This window comes from Pelecanus crispus, chromosome 1, assembly GCF_030463565.1.
Source record: "Pelecanus crispus isolate bPelCri1 chromosome 1, bPelCri1.pri, whole genome shotgun sequence".
Lineage (NCBI taxonomy): Eukaryota > Metazoa > Chordata > Aves > Pelecaniformes > Pelecanidae > Pelecanus > Pelecanus crispus.
Window position 1 is genome coordinate 193,079,727 of NC_134643.1, and position 18,643 is coordinate 193,098,369.

At 40.5% G+C, this 18,643-nt stretch overlaps 1 protein-coding gene across 1 annotated transcript in view; it reads right to left on the bottom strand.

The window, feature by feature from the left end:
- The window catches only part of ENOX1 (ecto-NOX disulfide-thiol exchanger 1), a 141,790-nt gene that overhangs the window by 35,192 nt on the left and 87,955 nt on the right, over positions 1-18,643 (bottom strand). The window contains exon 8 of the mRNA XM_075716990.1: positions 9,533-9,717. Coding sequence (XP_075573105.1) covers positions 9,533-9,717 — 185 coding nt within the window. The remainder of the gene's footprint in view (positions 1-9,532; positions 9,718-18,643) is intronic.

An 18,643-nucleotide genomic window follows, 5' to 3' on the forward strand; every position in this document is an offset into this window, starting at 1 on the left:
CTTGGATAAGGCCTGAGGGCAAATAGAAACATATTAAACAAGGAACATTTCTACATATAAGGAAAATATTCTTTGGCAAGTGCAGGTCAACCAGGGGATCAGGCCCAGCCAGCATGGGTTCATGAAAGGCAGGTCCTGCTTGACCAAGCTGATCTCCTTTTATGACCTGGTGACCCACCTGGTAGATGATGGAAAGGCTGTGGATGTCATTTACCTGGACTTTAGCAAAGCTTTTGACACCGTCTCCCATAATATTCTCCTTGGGAAGCTGGCAGCTCATGGCTTGGATGGGCGTAGTCTTCGCTGGGTAAAAAACTGGTTGGGTGGCCGAGCCCAGAGAGTAGTGGTGAATGGAGTTAAGTCCAGTTGGCGGCCGGTCATGAGCGGTGTTCCCCAGGGCTCTGTTTTGGGGCCAGCCTTGTTTAATATCTTTATCGACGATCTGGATGAGGGGATTGAGTGCACCCTCAGTAAGTTTGCAGACAACACCAAGTTGGGTGGGAGTGTCGATCTGCTGGAGGGTAGGATGGCCCTGCAGAGGGACCTGGACAGGCTGGATCGATGGGCCGAGGCCAACTGTATGAGGTTCAACAAGGCCAAGTGCCGGGTCCTGCACTTGGGTCACAACAACCCCATGCAACACTACAGGCTTGGGGAAGAGTGGCTGGAAAGCTGCCTGGCCGAAAAGGACCTGGGGGTGTTGGTAGACAGCCGGCTGAACATGAGCCAGCAGTGTGCCCAGGTGGCCAAGAAGGCCAACAGCATCCTGGCATGTATCAGGAATGCTGTGGCCAGCAGGAGCAGGGAAGTGATTGTCCCCCTGTACTCGGCGCCGGTGAGGCCGCACCTGGAATACTGTGTCCAGTTTTGGACCCCTCAATACAAGAAAGACATTGAGGTGCTGGAGCATGTCCAGAGAAGGGCAACAAGGCTGGTGAACGGTCTGGAGCACAGGCCTTATGAGGAGCGGCTGAGGGAACTGGGGTTGTTTATCCTGGAGAAGAGGAGGCTGAGGGGAGACCTTATCGCTCTCTACAACTACCTGAAAGGAGGTTGTAGTGAGGTGGGTGTTGGTCTCTTCTCCCATGTAGTTAGCGATAGGACGAGAGGAAATGGGCTCAAGCTGCACCAGGGGAGGTTTAGGTTGGATATTAGGAAAAATTTCTTTACGGAAAGAGTAGTCAAGCATTGGAACAGGCTGCCCAGAGAGGTGGTGGAGTCACCATCCCTGGAAGTATTCAAGAAACGGGTAGATGTGGCACTTTGGGACATGGTTTAGTCTAGTCTACCCTTGATTGGTTTAGAGTGGACTTGGTAGTGTAGGTTAATGGTTGGACTGGATGATCTTAAAGGTCTTTCCCAACCTAAACGATTCTATGATTCTATGATTAACCACTTGAACAAGGGCTCAGAGAAGCTGTGGACTCTCCATCCTTGGAGGTACTGAGAACACAGCTGAATAAGGTCCTAAGCAAAAGTGCGACAACTCCAGAGATGCCCCTGCTTTGAGCAGAGGGATGGTGTAAATGACCTGCAGATGTACCTTCTAACTTATATTCTATGGTTCTAAAGAATACCTAATAGATATCAGATAATTAACTCTCAATTTCTTTTGTTTCTATGAGGCGTAGTAATTCAGCCACACCAACTACAAGAGGCAGTGTTAGGGGTTGGACAGCAGATGAAATGAGAACATGGATCATGCAATGAATGGCTTAAGAGCCAGTCTACAGCTTTCCTTTGCCAAGTAATTTTTAGGTATATCTCTTACTCCTCAAGAAAGTCAAGTTCTCTTCAGTCAGCTATGGACTTTTGCAGCAAATGAAGAAAAGACTTCATTGTCCTTAGGAAGAAAAGACTTGTCCTTAGGAACCTTACGGAATCAGTCCCTCCTCTCAGAAGTGAAATTCTCCCAATTTACTAATAGATACGTAGTGCTAGCATCAGGGATCCCTATCTGGGATCTGACTTTCACTTCAGACTACACAAGGTCTTTGATTTTGATGGTGGCCTGTGGAGGGGAGAAGTCTGACCAAAGCCCATTGCACCTCATCAATACAGCTCCCTCCTACCTTTGCTAAATGAGGTGATGATTGACATATTACATAGCCCTTGACTTTACTGGCAATAGGTAAGTGGACAGGCGGGCTTACAGTTTGCTCTGATCCTCATCAAAGGAAGAGGGCTGATCCCAGAAAAGTGTCACGTTCCCTCTGCCCTCATATCTGTCCTACAAGGCAACCAGTCAGCACCTGGTATGACGCACAGTCAAAAGACATGATCATGCATTCACAGCAACCTCATCTTCTCCATACTTTCACCTGTAGCTGTCTGTTGTGAATACCTTCTCAGCAGGTAATGGCACTTGAACTGTATGATCCTATCTCTTCTTTCATGGGACGGCAAATGAACATAATACAGCATGCTCTTTCTCAACAAACCAAATTAGATTTTTTAAGTTTTTATCTCCTACTCAAGAAGAAATATTTTATTTATTTTGAAGGAGAATAAAAAGTCCTGACACATTTTAATTAGAAGAATGACATTAGGGAAGAGAATCAATTTACCCACTGTAATTCTCATTGAAACACAATTCCTAGTAGTGGAAGCAGAGTTCCTAGTAATGATAGCATCAAACACATTTGGAAACTATGTAATCAGCAAGCAAAGGCTAGTATTTAGGATCTTTTAAAGAATTCATGTTAGATCACTGGACTGTAAAACTTATGAGATCTGTCCTTCATCACTACTAGACTACACAAGCATGTTAATGAGGATATTAATGGATTTCTTTCACATTTTAAATAAAACGTGTGCACCCAATTATTTCTCTCTGAAGTGTTTATTCTTGCTGCCAATCTCAGTTTAGCTTTACCAGTGGTAGCAGGCAAAAAAATGCTACCCTCCACCATCTTACCAATAGAACAGCTATCAAGAATATGATGCTTAAAGCATCTGTGGGCCCTTATTTACATTTCCCCTAATATTGTTGAAGTGGTGGTGGCAGAAGTGGGAAATTAAACACTACTTTCAATAAGGAAAGGTTGTTAAACACAGAAGAGAACCCATTTGGCTTGTCTCAGATCTGGTAAATAATTAGCACTTAATTGCCAGCTGCTCTTTTCTTTTTAATAAAATGAGAAAGAGTAAGTACTTTCTGGAAGTTTGAATGTGGACATTACTGTACAGAGCCCTGAAAAGCACAAGGGAACAAGGGTAATACTTATGGGAACATTTCTTTCTGTCTTGGGAGCAGACATATTTCTTAACCAGTTTCCAAATATCAGCCACAGGGTGAGAGAAAAGACAGGCCTGGAAGTGAACATCTGGACATTGGGTCCAGTACCTTGCACTTATCTTGTATTCATCCCCTATAAAATTATAAGTGTTGATCAATATTGCCATTACTACTCCACCACCACTTTTCTAGGAAAACAGAAAGCTCTAATTGGAATTCATATTGCAAGAGTAGTAATATAAAACATTTCCAACTTAATTATTCTGGTCTGTTTATTCAGCAGGTAAAACACAAATACAAGGGGTATTGTTTTTTATCTCTTTTATTTACTCTTCTCTTTAAGACTGCATTTAGAGAAGAATCAGTTTATTGTAAGTTGTGTGTAAGTACATTGGGTGGGTTATATGCTGAATAGATGTTTCATGAGCAAAAGGTAGGTCAATAAAAAAAGACTACAAATCTCCTCTGAATTTAGGCTATATTAATAAATATAGCCATAACGTGCTCCATCTATTCAACAACTACATTAATTTCAGTGCTAAACTGCTACTAGAACCTGTATATTTAAAGGTAAATGGTTGTTATAATGGTCATGGCACTCACATGGCATCAGATTTGGCAATTTTCAGCCAACAGCGTATGTGTCTGTGACTTTTGACATTTCAGAATGTTTCTATGTGAGAGAAAGGAATGGCTGTGACAGTTAACAACATCTGTGAAGGATCTGAGAGCTGCAGACCTAAATGGCAGCTGAGGCTTATTGGAATTTAATGGGTGGTATATTGGTTAGAAGAGTGATGTGGAAAAAAAGTCTCACGATGCCCTATCTACTAGCTGTCTACAGCTGCTTCTCCTGAACAGAAACGTGCTTTTCCTCCCTGCTCCCACTGAAAGAGAGTGGACCATGGGAATAGTCAGTCCTTCCATTACTTGTATGAGAAAAAACTACTTTTCATACAGGATAGGAGAGGAAAGACCTGAGCAATGCCATCTTTGCTTATAGAAAAAAAATTCTGCTAGCTCAGTGAGGACATCTGAAAATGGACTAGCTCTGCTCCAGTGGCAGGGAATAGTAGAAATCCAATTAATTTCAAAGGCAGCACAGTGAGGCCAACACTAGCTACCTCTGTTTTTTCTACTCAGAATGGTTACTATACATTAGAGGTATACGATCTTGCTTAAAAAACTGAGAGATGACCCTTGTGCCATCTCACTTACACAAAAGGGTCCTAATCCAGCTCCCAGTGACTGTACTGTGGAAGCTGTCTGCACCCCACAGTCCTCATCACCAAATGTACCCTGGCCACCCTCCTTCGAGGGAGCAGTAAGTGTAAGGACAGAGCTGCAATGCACTCCAGCAGCTCTTCTCACCCTCCCAACCACAACGGTGAGGCATATCACAGAGCAAACCATCCTTCCCTGGATGAACACTGAAAGCCTGAAATGATTGCTAGTCATCTGGCATTTATCAGAGCCCTTTGAAAAAAGGTGTATAAGTCTCAGATGCACGTGCTATTTATTTTACATGCTAAATGATTAGTAAACTGCAAAAGCTAGTCCTCAGTAGGTAGGAAATGTCAGGAGCAATGTGGCCTTTGCAGTAAGACCTCAAGTTGCATATTGAACAGCAAGGACAGGAAGGTATTGAGTAGGTAATGATTAACTGTGCACGCTGTGTCTGCGACACTGAACGGCGAAGGGTCTCTGAGGCATATGAAGCAAAATACACAGGTGGTAGTTCTGGCAATTCCTGGCTTCTGAGTGCCCAGGTTCGCAATCTGCATTGCTATTTGAGTGAAATTGATATTGTTTTGGGAAAAAAAGAAGACAAGACAAAAGAAGACTTTCATCGTGCTGCATCAGAGTGAGACCCATGTGGGTCATCAACAGGGCCAGAATATGTTCAGTCTCCTGCTGAGACATCCTGAGCTAACAGAGTTGGTGGCATTCACAGCAGCGTATCAGCCTTTATGTCAGCCCTACGCCTACCACCCATGACTGTTCCTATTGTTCTTGCTTTCCACCCCAAGCACTAATTTTAGGGGAGGTGCCCCCATGCATCCCCTGCTCATGCAATAACCCTATGGCTAGGCTTTAATGTGTGACCACCAATGAAGGGGAGTTTGTGCTGTCTCTGTGTGTTAGGAGTATGAACCTGAGCTCAGCAAATGAATCGGTCCCTTTAGGGGACCAGGGCAATGAGGTGCCTCTTAAATGTCCCAGATACACCCCAGCATGTGCAATAGCAGACCCGTAGGCACTTGTGTACATTTTCTGGAGAAAACATAAGTGGAATCATGACTTAAATGGGGATTTCTGGATGACATCCTTGCCTGCAGGAGCTTAAATTCAGCCCATCATGCTCATGGAGTTGTGAGAGGAAAGAACAATATCATACATTTACATGATGCAATGAAGCACCGTGAAGAATTACTAGTCTATTGGCAAGTGAACCAGTTCAGGAATCAGTACAGCTATGCAAGCATGGCCCCATACCTTGGCCAATTAAGCCTGACAAAAAGGTGGAACTAACTTGTTCAAGTAGAGAGCCTCTACATACAGGACGAGCACTCTGTAGACTTAGGACTAACTTGAGGATTAAAACATTGCACTGATGGCTGTTCTACGGAGGTGGTTCATGAAACAACCCTAGATGACCAGTAAAAATCTAAAATTTACTTGGATATGTGCTAATTAGTGCCGTCTCCTTTGTGGCAAACTGACATTTTTCAAAGGCTTGTAACGTTATCAGTTTCAGGCAGATTTTATAAAGGTTATGGAAACCACATCATTAATTCAACAGCAACTCACTGTCAAATTCTGAGTCCTTGTTTCCAAGCATGAAGGTGGCAAGTGCATTTCCTCAAGAATTTTCTTTGGTGGACAGCAAACAACAAAAGCATAATTTTCACACTTTGTTCTTGGAATGGCTGAAACATTTTGATGAGAATTTTTTCAAAAGAATTTTGTTTGCTACTCCACATGGAATATGCTAACCCAAATGGTTAAAATTTGGAGAAGTTATATACCCACTGAAAACTGAGTCTTATAATGGGAAGCATTAAGCAACACTGCTAGGTGATATTTTCTTCATTACCTATAGCCATGTATGTGGTAAAACATTTCAGACAGAGAGACAAGATTTAAAAAGCCCTTACAGCTGTGCTGTGAAGTATTGTAAAAATAGTTACAACTAAAACATCCTTCCTTGTGATCACAGACTTTGTTAGAGAATACCAAACACTGCTGGAAAAACAGAGCCATTCGAAAAGTGATCTGCTTGGGATGTATGTTCTCATATAGAAATAAATTGAAGGCAATACCACCTATGCAGCAGTGACAAGTTAATTCAATTTCCATCTCAAAATCAGGTAAAGTTTATCTCATTTGTTACCATGGATACAAGACATTATTTCCATTTGTTTGAGATCTCACAGTGGGTATTAAATTAAACTGTGACACAGTTTTATGGAGGAAGTTGACTAAAAACCCCATAAGTTCAATGTCATTAGTCCAAAAGATTTTCTTTTTTAGACACAATAAGTAAGCAGGTTGCTACTAGTGCCCATAAGGTACACTTCATAAGCAAACATCTGTGTGATTTTGCTGATGCTAGTTTGGATCAGTAGGAGTGATTGAAGAGAAAATAAACATCCATTTCATCAGTCCTGCAAATGTGGGGAAGAATCCTGAAAAGTGTCCAGATGGTAGAATTACATTAAAAATACATTGATGTTGTGTTATTTGCTATTGTTTGGCACCAAATATGTTTACTAAAAAATTCTTGATTCTGAAAATGCATCCACTTTTTCTCAGATAAATTTGCTTTTCAGGCTGCAGCTCAAATCACTTGTTCTCTAGTTTTCAAAGTTAGAAGAAGAAGAGGCATATGAAAAAGCTGGGGAGAATGAAGAGGAAAGAAGGAGGAAGAATACATTTTTTTAATGCTGACACATGCAGGGTTCAGGAACTCAATGGCATTCCGTTTACCTTGTCTGAAATTAATTTTAATATATACAAAAGGATAAAAGGGAATACAGGTCTTCTTGTTAAATTATTACTACTCAAGTCCTGGCTATATGTTTAATATTTCATAGACAGACTGATTTCCATAGATGCTGAGCACCTGCTATACTGACGGATTTCATCTAAGGTTGTCATCTCTCAACATTTACAAAACCAAGCTGAGATAAAACAGAGTCTACCTAAAGGAAAGGTTTATTTCTAAATATTCATGCATGAACTGCATGAAAAGCACAAAGGTTATGAGATGTCATGACTATGGCTAATCATTGAAATCCAAAGCCATCATCCAGCTGTTTAATTGACTGTTAATTCCCCACCAAATATTCTGAACTCCACCTCCTGTGCTTCTGTGTTGTTGCCCTCCTCAGCATATTGTCAGACTGGATTATCTGCAATGTCTTCTCCAGCTCCTTGGGCCACCTCTAATTATATCCCCTTGGGAGTTAGTAGGTCTGACCCCAAGATAGCAAACTAGAAAAATTCAGAACCTCACAGCAAAATTGTCACGAACATAGAAACTCTCAGAGGAATAGGGACTACAGTGTCCATTGCTAGCTGAACAGAGAGATAAGTAAGTCGCTCTCTGTTATTGACTTGCATTATTAACATTTGCTTGAAGTTACAACAGAAATCTATTTATATTCTGCAGACTTGATTACCCTTCATCCAGACCCCAGGTAGGAAATTATAATAATGCAAAATGAGCGTTAGCATTTTGATTTAGTAGTATTTTGTGCCCACTTTTCACTAATTTTAATGGAGAATTAGCACCAGGCTGAAATTTAGCACAATATTTATATATGCAGTTAAATTTAATGAAGCCAGTGATATTTAAGTATCCATTTATATAAGGACAAGATTGTGAATATACCTCAAGCATATCTAAAGTATAGTGAAACCTCAAGTATTTCTGATTAGTGACTTTATTCCTTAGTTCAGGGAAGATTTTATTTCTGAATTATCAATTACTTATTTTCTATTTTGCAAATATTTTATTCAGAATTATTCCACTATACCATAAATAACCCTAATTTTGTAAAACTCCACAGGCTTAAAGTGGTTTATGTTCATATAAACACACATGTAGGCTTTTCTTGTGCTCTGTTATTTGGTGTTAGGTGGGATTTGCAGACTTGTTGGATTCAATGGATATGGGGATAGCAATGCAATTCCTAACCCAGCCAGGCAGTTCATATGGAAATTAATGTCTCCTGGTTTTTGTCATTAAAAACCAGCTTAGTACAATCTGGAAGTGGGTACAACTTGTCCCCTTCGGGAATCTAATAACCAGGAGTGATAGAAGAACACACGCATTGCTTCAGGGCAGAGATGCAAAATTAACCTCTGCAGTGGCATCTTAAGATTCTACATGGGAGCCCAATCCAGTGTTGTGGTGAGCCGCTGCCCTTGCGCTCTGTCATGCAGTAGCTGAATACAAGTGCCTGGGCAGGAAAGAGGTTATATACATGCACATTGACTGAGGGGTGCTTATGTGTTAGTGGACATGTCAGACGAAGCAGTAGGAGCAGTCTGGATGCGCTTGCCAAGACTTGCCCAGCACAACATCACGAGCACACTGACAGATAAGGGAGAATGGATAAGATAAACTGAACCCCCCCTGCAGGGACACATTGCACTTTCTGTCTGACTGATGTCAGAGAAAAAGCTTTGTTGCTGCACTAGACCACTTAAAACTTGCCTGAATGAAAATGTTACATCCATGGGTCAGCATAGATGATGAAAGCTCAGGAGATAGCATTGATGTTGCTATCTACTTGCAAGTTAGCAGGAGGGTAGTCTGGACAAGCTGGAGATGTCACAGTCATCCTCAAACAAGAGTCAGAAGAAAAATGACAAAGCCGAGAAGTGGAGATGCATTTAAAGATGCAGATGAATGCAAATGAAGGCACCACAGAGTGCCAGCTATGCTACACTGGACAAACTTTCTTGAACTTTCGTGCAGAATTAGGGCTGATTGGATTAACTGAGGAGAGTAATAGGGGATGTACCTAAGTAATTTGTTCCGAAATAAACATGCATAAGGAGTTTTCTCTAATGATTGATGGGTTTACAGCTTATGAATTCCTAAAATTACTATCCCTAAATATGTCCCAAATTCCTCCTCCCCTTTTCCCCATTTAAAATGCATAAGATTTCGACTCTGAAAAGAAATCAGGACCTTCGTGGCTAACAGTCTTGAGTACAGCACAGCCCCATGGTACCACCTTCCTAAAAAAGAAGACCCGTGCTTTTCTTCCATAGCAATACCTGCTGCATGCCTTGCATTGTCTGCTGCAGGAACTGCAGCTGCTGGTCCTTTGTAAGGCTTTCTTCTGTTCGAAAGAGCTGTCCTTTCTCCTGTTTCAGGAGCTCCACTTCATTCCTATAAGCGTCCAGCTGCCATCGAAGACTATCGTTCTCTTCCTTTAATGCATATGCTTGGGCGGCTAGAGCTAAGAGAAAATGAAAATGTGAAGAAATTGGTAAAATGGATTGTTTCCTTACAAATAATGCAGAGGACATTGTCAGGGGAAATGACAATACAGCTGAAAGCCAGTGAGACATTTCGGAGCTGAGACAAGACCCAGCAGAGCTGAAAATGATTAGGTTCTGGCAAAGACTGTTGCTGGGAAGTTATTTTCTGGGATGGAAGGAGCCATAAAGCGACCCTGGATAATTCAAATGCTACTTGCAATCTGGCTGCTAAATTTAGGCTTATATTTTAGGAAGAAACTGGCATGCAGTCCAAGGGCAAAGCATCCACCAACTTCACATTTTCCCAGTGATGTTATAGGAACTGATACAAATGTTTAATAATTATACTAGTGTAGCAGCCAGATGTTCCAATCAGATCTGTGCTAAGGAATTTTGACTACGTAAAGTTGCTGGATTTAATCCCATGAGAGAGGAAACACAGAAATTCCTCTCCAATCGTGCTATGAACTACTTCGTAGCAATGGTTATGAGGAACCATTTAGACAGAAAAATGATGTAATAGAGTAGAATTATATAAAATGCAAATGCTCAAAAAAAGTGTTGGCACTACAAGAACATTACTACATTAAAGGCATTGAAAGACACTTAAGTCATTTCCTTAGGAAGCTCCATTTGGCCCCTTTTCAATTTAGAATGGCATTTTTATTATCATAACTGATAGCAGGTGTTTGTGAAGAAATCGATTAGTATGCAGGGATGGAAATTACATTTGCCAAATGACTTGCACAGTCTGCAACATAAGCTAAAATTTGTGTAGCAAAAGGCAGAAGGCTATAAAGCATGTACTAGGAACATTATTTAAATAAATTATCTGAACATAAATACATATAGGGAAGTGTGGCATTCATTACTTTAGGGATGTGGTTATCATCCTATAGAAGAACCCACTCCTGGTAGTATTTATACTTGGCAGTAGCTGTGGTCATTTGGCATAGCAAACTGCCATACTATACTATTTTCCTTCTTGGAACCTGGTAACACAACAACATTACAGAGCAGCTGTAATTAAAAAACAACAATCTACCACAGCCAATTCTATCAACATTTGGTAACTGAAGCACATAACTGATTTACATTCTTGATTAAATGATTTCAGGCTTGGTATCACAGAATTCTTTCTTGCCCACCTACAATAGCAATATGGTTAAACTCCAAATTATAGGAAATTGTATATTAACTCCATTTAATGTTAGGCCTCTCTTGACTAGACCTTCCGCAGATAAAGAGTCCCCTGTTCCCCATGATAACATGATTCAACACATTTGTGAAATTATATCAGCACTTAGATGGAATGTCACAATATTTCATTACCAATAAAAATGTTTTATCTTTGGTAGGACAAACCTACCTTTTTCTCAGATAATTTTTACTAATTTTAAAATAGTACAAATGCATTACCCAAAATAAAGTACAGTTAGCTACTATTCAAATACGGACATGGATTGGTTACTGCGCTTAATTTGGATATTCTACAGAATCTCTCTGGAAGATTTAGCAACAGTTACACTATTGTTACATCAAATTAAATTGTTCCGAAAAGCATGTAATCACCCTTCCATGACAAAATTTACCCTCAAGAAATTGCAATGATGAGTCCAATGGGCAAATAAGAGGATGAAATATTTTTTTTTTAAGAGCCAACAAGCTATGCTAAAAGAAAAAAAAAAAGGGCCAAGCAAATAAAAACCTCAGTCTAACAAAAACTCAAGTCAAAATTAAATGGTTTGGGTTAGAAAGGACCTTTAGAGATAATCTAGTCCGACTTCCCTGCCATGGGCAGGGACATCTTTCACTAGAACAGGGTACTCAAAGTCCCGTCCAGCCTGACCTTGAACACTTCCAATGATGGGGCATCTACAACTTCTCTGGCCAACCTGTGCCAGTGTCTCACCACCCTCAAAAATTTCTTCCTCATGTCCAATCTAAATCTAACCTCTTTCAGTTTAAAGTTATTGTCCCTTGTGCTGTCACTACAGGTCTTGGTAAAAAGGCGCTCTCTGTCATTTGTATTCTCTTACTCATACCAATTAGACTCTCCCTGGGAGAGCTAGTTTTGTCTGGGATAGAGTTAATTTTCTTCATAGTAGCTAGTATGGGGCTGTGTTTTGGATTTGTGCTGGAAACAGTGTTGATAATACAGAGATGATTTAGTTATTTCTGAGCAGTGCTTGCACAGAGTCAAGGCCTTTTCTGCTTCTCACCCCACCCCAGCAGTGAGCAGGGTGGGGGTGCACATGAAGTTGGGAGGGGACACAGCCGGGACAGCTGACCCCAACTGGCCAAACGGATATTCCATACCATACGACGTCATGCTCACCGTATAAAGCTGGGAGAAGAAGAAGGAAGGGGGGGGACATTCAGAGTGATGGCATTTGTCTTCCCAAGTAACTGTTACGCGTGATGGAGCCCTGCTTTCCTGGAGATGGCTGAACACCTGCCTGCCCATGGGAAGGAGTGAATAAATTCCTTGTTTTGCTTTGCTTGCGCACACAGCTTTTGCTTTACTTATTAAACTTTTTCTCAACCCATGAGTTTTCTCACTTTTACCCTTCTGCTTCTCTCCCCCATCCCACTATGGGGGGGAGTGAGCGAGTGGCTGTGTGGTGCTCAGTTGCCGGCTAGTGTTAAACCATAACAATGCAATACTCAATTCCAGCCAGAAACTGCCTATCCTTCTGCTCTCTGAGAGCGTGAAAGGAGACCATTATGGGCATACTCAAGTTTTTATGGTGGCTTGGGAGCAGTAATTCATCTGCAGTCCACTGCCTAATCCAGCTCTTAAAAAGCTTGAGAGCTGCTGTACAAGTGGAGAGCATAAGACCTATGTGCTTGTTAATCACTGTCCCCACTGAAATGTGGGTTAGGACCCAGATTCATCTGAGGTTCAGGCTGCCCTACCTGGAAAAGCTGCTGTTGTGTATTTTCTGGGTCACACTACAGCCCAGTTGGAGGTCTCCTTCTCCTTTTGTCCTCCTGGGTGAGTTCAGGCTAATGAGTGGGGTTAGGGACAGCACAAGAAGTCTGCTACAGGGACAGCAAATTAGGGGAAATAGAAAGGGTTATGACATAGAATCATAGAATTGTTTAGGTTGGAAAAGACCTTCAAGATCATCCAGCCCAACCATTAACCTACACTACCAAGTCCACACTAAACCAATTAAGGGTAGACTAGACTAAACCATGTCCCAGAGTGCCACGTCTACCCGTTTTTTGAACGCTTCCAGGGATGGTGACTCCACCACCTCTCTGGGCAGCCTGTTCCAATGCTTGACTACTCTTTCCGTAAAGAAATTTTTCCTAATATCCAATCTAAACCTCTCCTGGCACAGCTTGAGCCCATTTCCTCTTGTCCTATCGCTAACTACATGGGAGAAGAGACCAACACCCACCTCACTACAACCTCCTTTCAGGTAGTTGTAGAGAGCGATAAGGTCTCCCCTCAGCCTCCTCTTCTCCAGACTAAACAACCCCAGTTCCCTCAAACAACCCCAGTTCCCTCAATATTAGAAAAGTATATTAGAAAAGTAAGTAACTTGTAGGTGATGAACCTATCAGGGTTTAAAAAATAACTCATCCAAATGGAGCAAGTCACATTCTATATAAGCAGTGAAGGTAACCACCCATTTTTCCTTTAGAAATACAATACAGCTTTTCCACTGCTAAAAAATTCAGAGTTGCACCTCTGAATGCCATTATTTTATTTTATTATTTAAAAATTATTTTTAGTATACTGTATTAAAACCTTTATGACAATAACTACGTTACAGTACTACCAAGAAGTCCCATCCAAGGATGGGTGCCCTGTTATTCTAGATTGCAGACACCGGAAGACAAAGGCTGTATTTGGAAGAGGTTACAGTCTATTTTAAGACAAAATGGAAATATCCCAAACAACCTAAAGTGAGAGAATAAGAATACAGCAGAGATAAGTTTGTGATATTAGGCAGGATTCCCAGAGGTGTACAAATTCTTATCAATGTTATACACTCTGGTGATCTTCCTAGCCTTTCACAGTAAGCAATTAAAGATGGAGACCAAGGTAGAAACATGTCCTTAAATAAGGATGATGCAACACATATAGCAGCAGTGTAACAGAATACTAAATTGTCACAAGCTTTTAAATGAATTAATTCTAGATAAGAGGCCACAAATGATATGGCATTAAATGCATGTAGTTCTTTTGCTATTTAATTCAAAGCTACAAATATTCAGTTCCTAACATGTGCGGGAACATGAGTGGTTAGCAGAAAAGGAGAATAAGTCAAAGAAAGACGTCTGGTGGATCCCAGGGGCTCCAGCTCGTTCAGCACTGGGTAACTGTTTTAAACAAAATCGGAAACATTCTTTATGTTGACCCAACATAACTATAATTTTAAGATATTTACATTTTAGTGAACTGGATTCTGGATTCAGACCAATGTCTCTTTTGATTCCAAACAAAATATCTATTATATATAAAACAAATTATAATTTAATTTTATTATATTTAGTTTATAATAATTAAATATAACTATATTTTATATTACATAAAAAGGCACTTCAATGAATACTAAATTAAAATTAGAGGAGAATTTTTGAAGAAAAGGCATCTGCATTTTAAAACAAATATTTTTCATATTTTTACATACATTTTTGCAGTGACTTAATTGACAAAGCCAATGAATATATTTTGTTGAAAAAAAAAGTTTACTCAGCTCATCTCAATGCAACTTCTCATGCCACTTTAAGTTTGGTAGTTCAGATACTCATCTACAGAATCCCTCTCTGAGACATGCTAAAAAGCATCTTAGGATAAAAAGACAATGGATTCTGAGAGCATTTACAGAAGAACAATGTACACGGAGGCTAGTTCAAAAGAAAACTCTAACAAGAATCTCAAACAGCTGCCCATTCTACAAGTGGAAGAAAATATTCCTACCTAAACAAACACAGCTGGAAACCAGCTCAATATACGCTTTACAGCATTTTCACTGAGGGATGTAAAATGATACTTGCCAGTCTCAGAGAAACAGCTGGAGGAAGATTAGACATATGTAAGTGGGGGAAACCTTCACATTGATATTTTGAGGACATCTAGGAGGTTAGTGTGATTTCCTTGTGCTGAGGCAGAAGCTCTATATACAATTTGGCAACAGCCTCAGTGGCAAGAGAGACTCCATGCAGTGGACCCAAGCTAGACTTGAAGCAAAAAGACAATCTTTTGAAAACAAGAAGTGACTGGCTGATCGGAAATCCACTGAAATCTAAGGATACACTCACTGACTGATGTCTGAGAAGAAACAAACAATTTATTTTTCTAGGGCGTCTATCTCGGATAGTTAGGAGCATGCTTTCTTTATGAGTAGTACTGATCTTTACCTTTTACTTTTAGCTGGTACTCTGTGATTACATTTAACCTAATGCATAGTAATGTACACTGGAGCCAACAGCCAAGTGTTCATAGGTGATACAGGTTAACTGTAGTATTTTATGACTCACATCTTGTCATAGTGGCCAGGAAATAAAGTGAACAGCCCACACCTCTGAATGTATCTATTTATTGAGGAAATTAGGGAGAATTCAAAATTTTCTACCAGTGCTATTAATGCACCCCTGGGCTGTGCATTTCTCATTAGATGATGCCCTAATAACATTACAGTTAACATTAATGGCAGACTACTAATTCACACACTGGGGACACTCCGAGTTGAAATGCTATCCTGGTTTTGGCAGCAGCTTATTTCAAGAGTCTGAGGCAATCTGGAAGTAGTATCTGAAAAACAAATGAGCAAACACTAACAACAATAACAGAAAAGCCTCTTGTAAATTCAAGAGCACAGACTTCCCTTAGGTCCTCCTAGAAGAATTTTTCTATAGGTTTTTTTCCTATAGATTCTTCTATACTTGTATAGAAATAGATCATACAACTGAAAACTTCTGTGCTTGTTTGTCTATCTTCAGACTTTTGGTCTAACCTCTTCAGCAGAATTGCTCAGGGTTTGGGAACTTTAGCCAATGTATCAATACAGTGAGGTGGATGAAAACAGATCAAGAGCATATTCTCAAAACTTCCTGCCACGTGAGTTCTACTAATGCCATTATCCTAATTTCCTGACTTGAAAATAAGGTTTTAAATTATATAATGCTCCTTTTGATAACAGCAACAAGAAAAGCATCAAAAACTGTCAAAATGATGGCTGTTGTTATGATAATTTTTTGCATCACTCCCATTGCAGAGCATTTACAATGTCAAAAAAAGCCATCTTGCAAGACACAGCTACTTCTTCAAAGAGTTTTCAGCTTGAGGGACTGAACAAATGTGAGAGGAGAGAAATAAGGACACAAAGTTCACAACTATAAATACAAACAATAAAAGTTATCCTTGGCCTCTAGCTAGCTTGCTTGTTTTTCAAATAGGTGAACTGTGAAGCAGTACAACCAGGGGAAAATCAGCAAGTAAAAATGTTTCTGGAGGATCTGGAAGAGCATGAGCTATGTCTTGATGCTGTAGAAAACAGCAAGTTATACGACAATGGCATTTGTCATTTGTAAGGAAGATGGTCTTAGCAGAAGACTGCTTCTTCTGTCTTAGGTCTTAGGATGGTCTTAGGAGACATATTGTGCATTATCTTGAGAAAGGGCTCAAGTGAGGGCCAAAGAAAAGGAACTCCTGGAATTCAAACACAAGGGCATAAGGTTTGGGTATGAATTTTGACAGAATAAAGGCAGAGGTCAGATTCCAGGAAGACCTAGGTAGATCAAAAGAAGATTTTGGACCTGAGTTCAATATGTGAAGGAAGAGAATAGGAAGTGTGGCAGGACTGCTGGTGGTGGCACAAGAAAGGCAGTGGCATTTTTAACAGTTACTGGGTATAAGGAGAAAGAGTTCAAAAGTGAGTAATGGGCCCGTTGAATGCAAAACTGTAAGACGATACAGTGGTGTGTGCATGCTGATGTGTCAGGAAAGGGCGAAACTGAGACTGGGGCTGCCTTAAAGGAAAAAAACTTTCAGTTTCATAGACTAGATGGGACCACTGGAGCCTCATTTATTTTTACCCTGTAAGGCTCTACATAGTGCTTCAGCCCACAGGAAATTAAACTTTGTGCTACAGTCTGAGGATCCCATTGTGGTCACTCAGTGGCAGGGGGTGTGTGAGGTGATGCCAGTGAGTGACCCATGCCTTGAGGTGGGTGGGAAGGTCGGGTTTGCAGGGCGTTTGCGAGGTGGTGGGAAGGAAGGCACGTCCCTCTTTGCAGATGGAAAGCTGGATGGCCTCTGAGGTAGTTGCTCACACTGAGCAACTAGAGAAGTGTTAACCACTGCGCTGTCAAAGCTGACCCTCTCTCTGTATTCTCCACTAGTTGTCAGCTCCTGGCAGAATGAGTTGAGGCCTCTATTATCTATAACAGCCCAGACATAGATCCACTTGTCTCACATCTGACTTTTGTAAACCCTACCATAAAACCTGAGCTCTGAGAACAAGTTTTAGTTACACATGCTCTGTGCACCATTCAAAGGCATTTCGGAAAGCAACTCTTCGATGGTATCTCCAAGAAGCTTTCTGGAAGAGTAAGACTAAGCTACACCTTGGCCGCTTTGAGGCATCTTCTTAGCCCACTTTACAACAATGTCAGGCTCCTGAGTCCTCCAATATCTGAAGTGGTCTTGAGTTCTAGAGGACACTTTCTTTTCCTTATGGACAGTTACTAAATACCTGATCACCAGCATAAATAGTGCTCAGATGTCAATGATGCGTGCATAGAAATACGTCTGATATTAGCAAATAAAAGCAATATTATTCCTATACTGCATTCTTTAATAAATGCCTCTTCCATTGTTCTCCCGTGTTTCCATGAAAATAGACTACATCACTTGGCTTTTTTTTAAAAAAATCCTTTAGTTAAAGCTTGAAAGCAGCTAGATAACTAGCCTGAATAAACTCCGAAAACAGAATTAGAATGGTATAAAAATAAATAATTTGGGGCAATTACAAGCTAACCTAGCCATGAACAGTTTTTTATTTCCCCGTTCAGCCATAATGTAACCAAACAGTGAAGCAATTTCCACATTTTTTCTAATGTTAGGCACACTTCATTTGAATGTCTCAGTACCTGCAAATTTAAACTCGAAGGGCACTAATTATCCTATATGAGGAGGGGTTATTGTCATTAATGTTAGTGGGATTTAGGGTCCGCACAGTGGGAGGGAGATTTACTCTTTTACAAAATCTGCTTTATTCAGGTGCAGTTGCTTCAAAGTCCTTTGCTCACCATGCAGCCTATATTCAATGCAGAGAAGCTCATTATACCAGTTACATTCATGATGATACCAGATGTTCAAATTGAATACTCATGAGAATTATTTTCAGGCTTCCTATTCACATAAAACTTGCTGGCAAACAATTAGTAAATGCAAGGATGCTGCCAAAAAAAAAAAAAAAAAAAAGAAAAAAAAAAAAGAAAGAAAGAAAAAAGAAAAGTTGCACCATCATTTAACTGCAATTTTATCCACCCCATCCAGTACAGACAGATGTAACATTTGAGAAACCAAAGCATTTCTCTGAAGAGAGATTTTCGCAGTTTACAAAACTTCTTCCTTCTTAGCTGACTTCAGCAATAGCACTGTTCTTTCATAGGTTTACTACACATGTGGCTCACCAGTAATTTATGAAGGCTTATTATTTCTTGTTTAACGAAGTATATCTCTTTGCAAACAGCAAAGAAGGTGTTGGGAAAGGGAGGGCAGATTACAGTCCAGCTGGGCCTAATAACAAAAAGTAGCACGCAAATGCCGGCTCTGCAGTGGACTAAGAATGCCCCAGAGAGCAGTGCTGCCAACTCCTGCGGTGTTATGATGAGTCTCACAATATCTGACATTTTATTTAAAGCCCTAGAGAGATGATT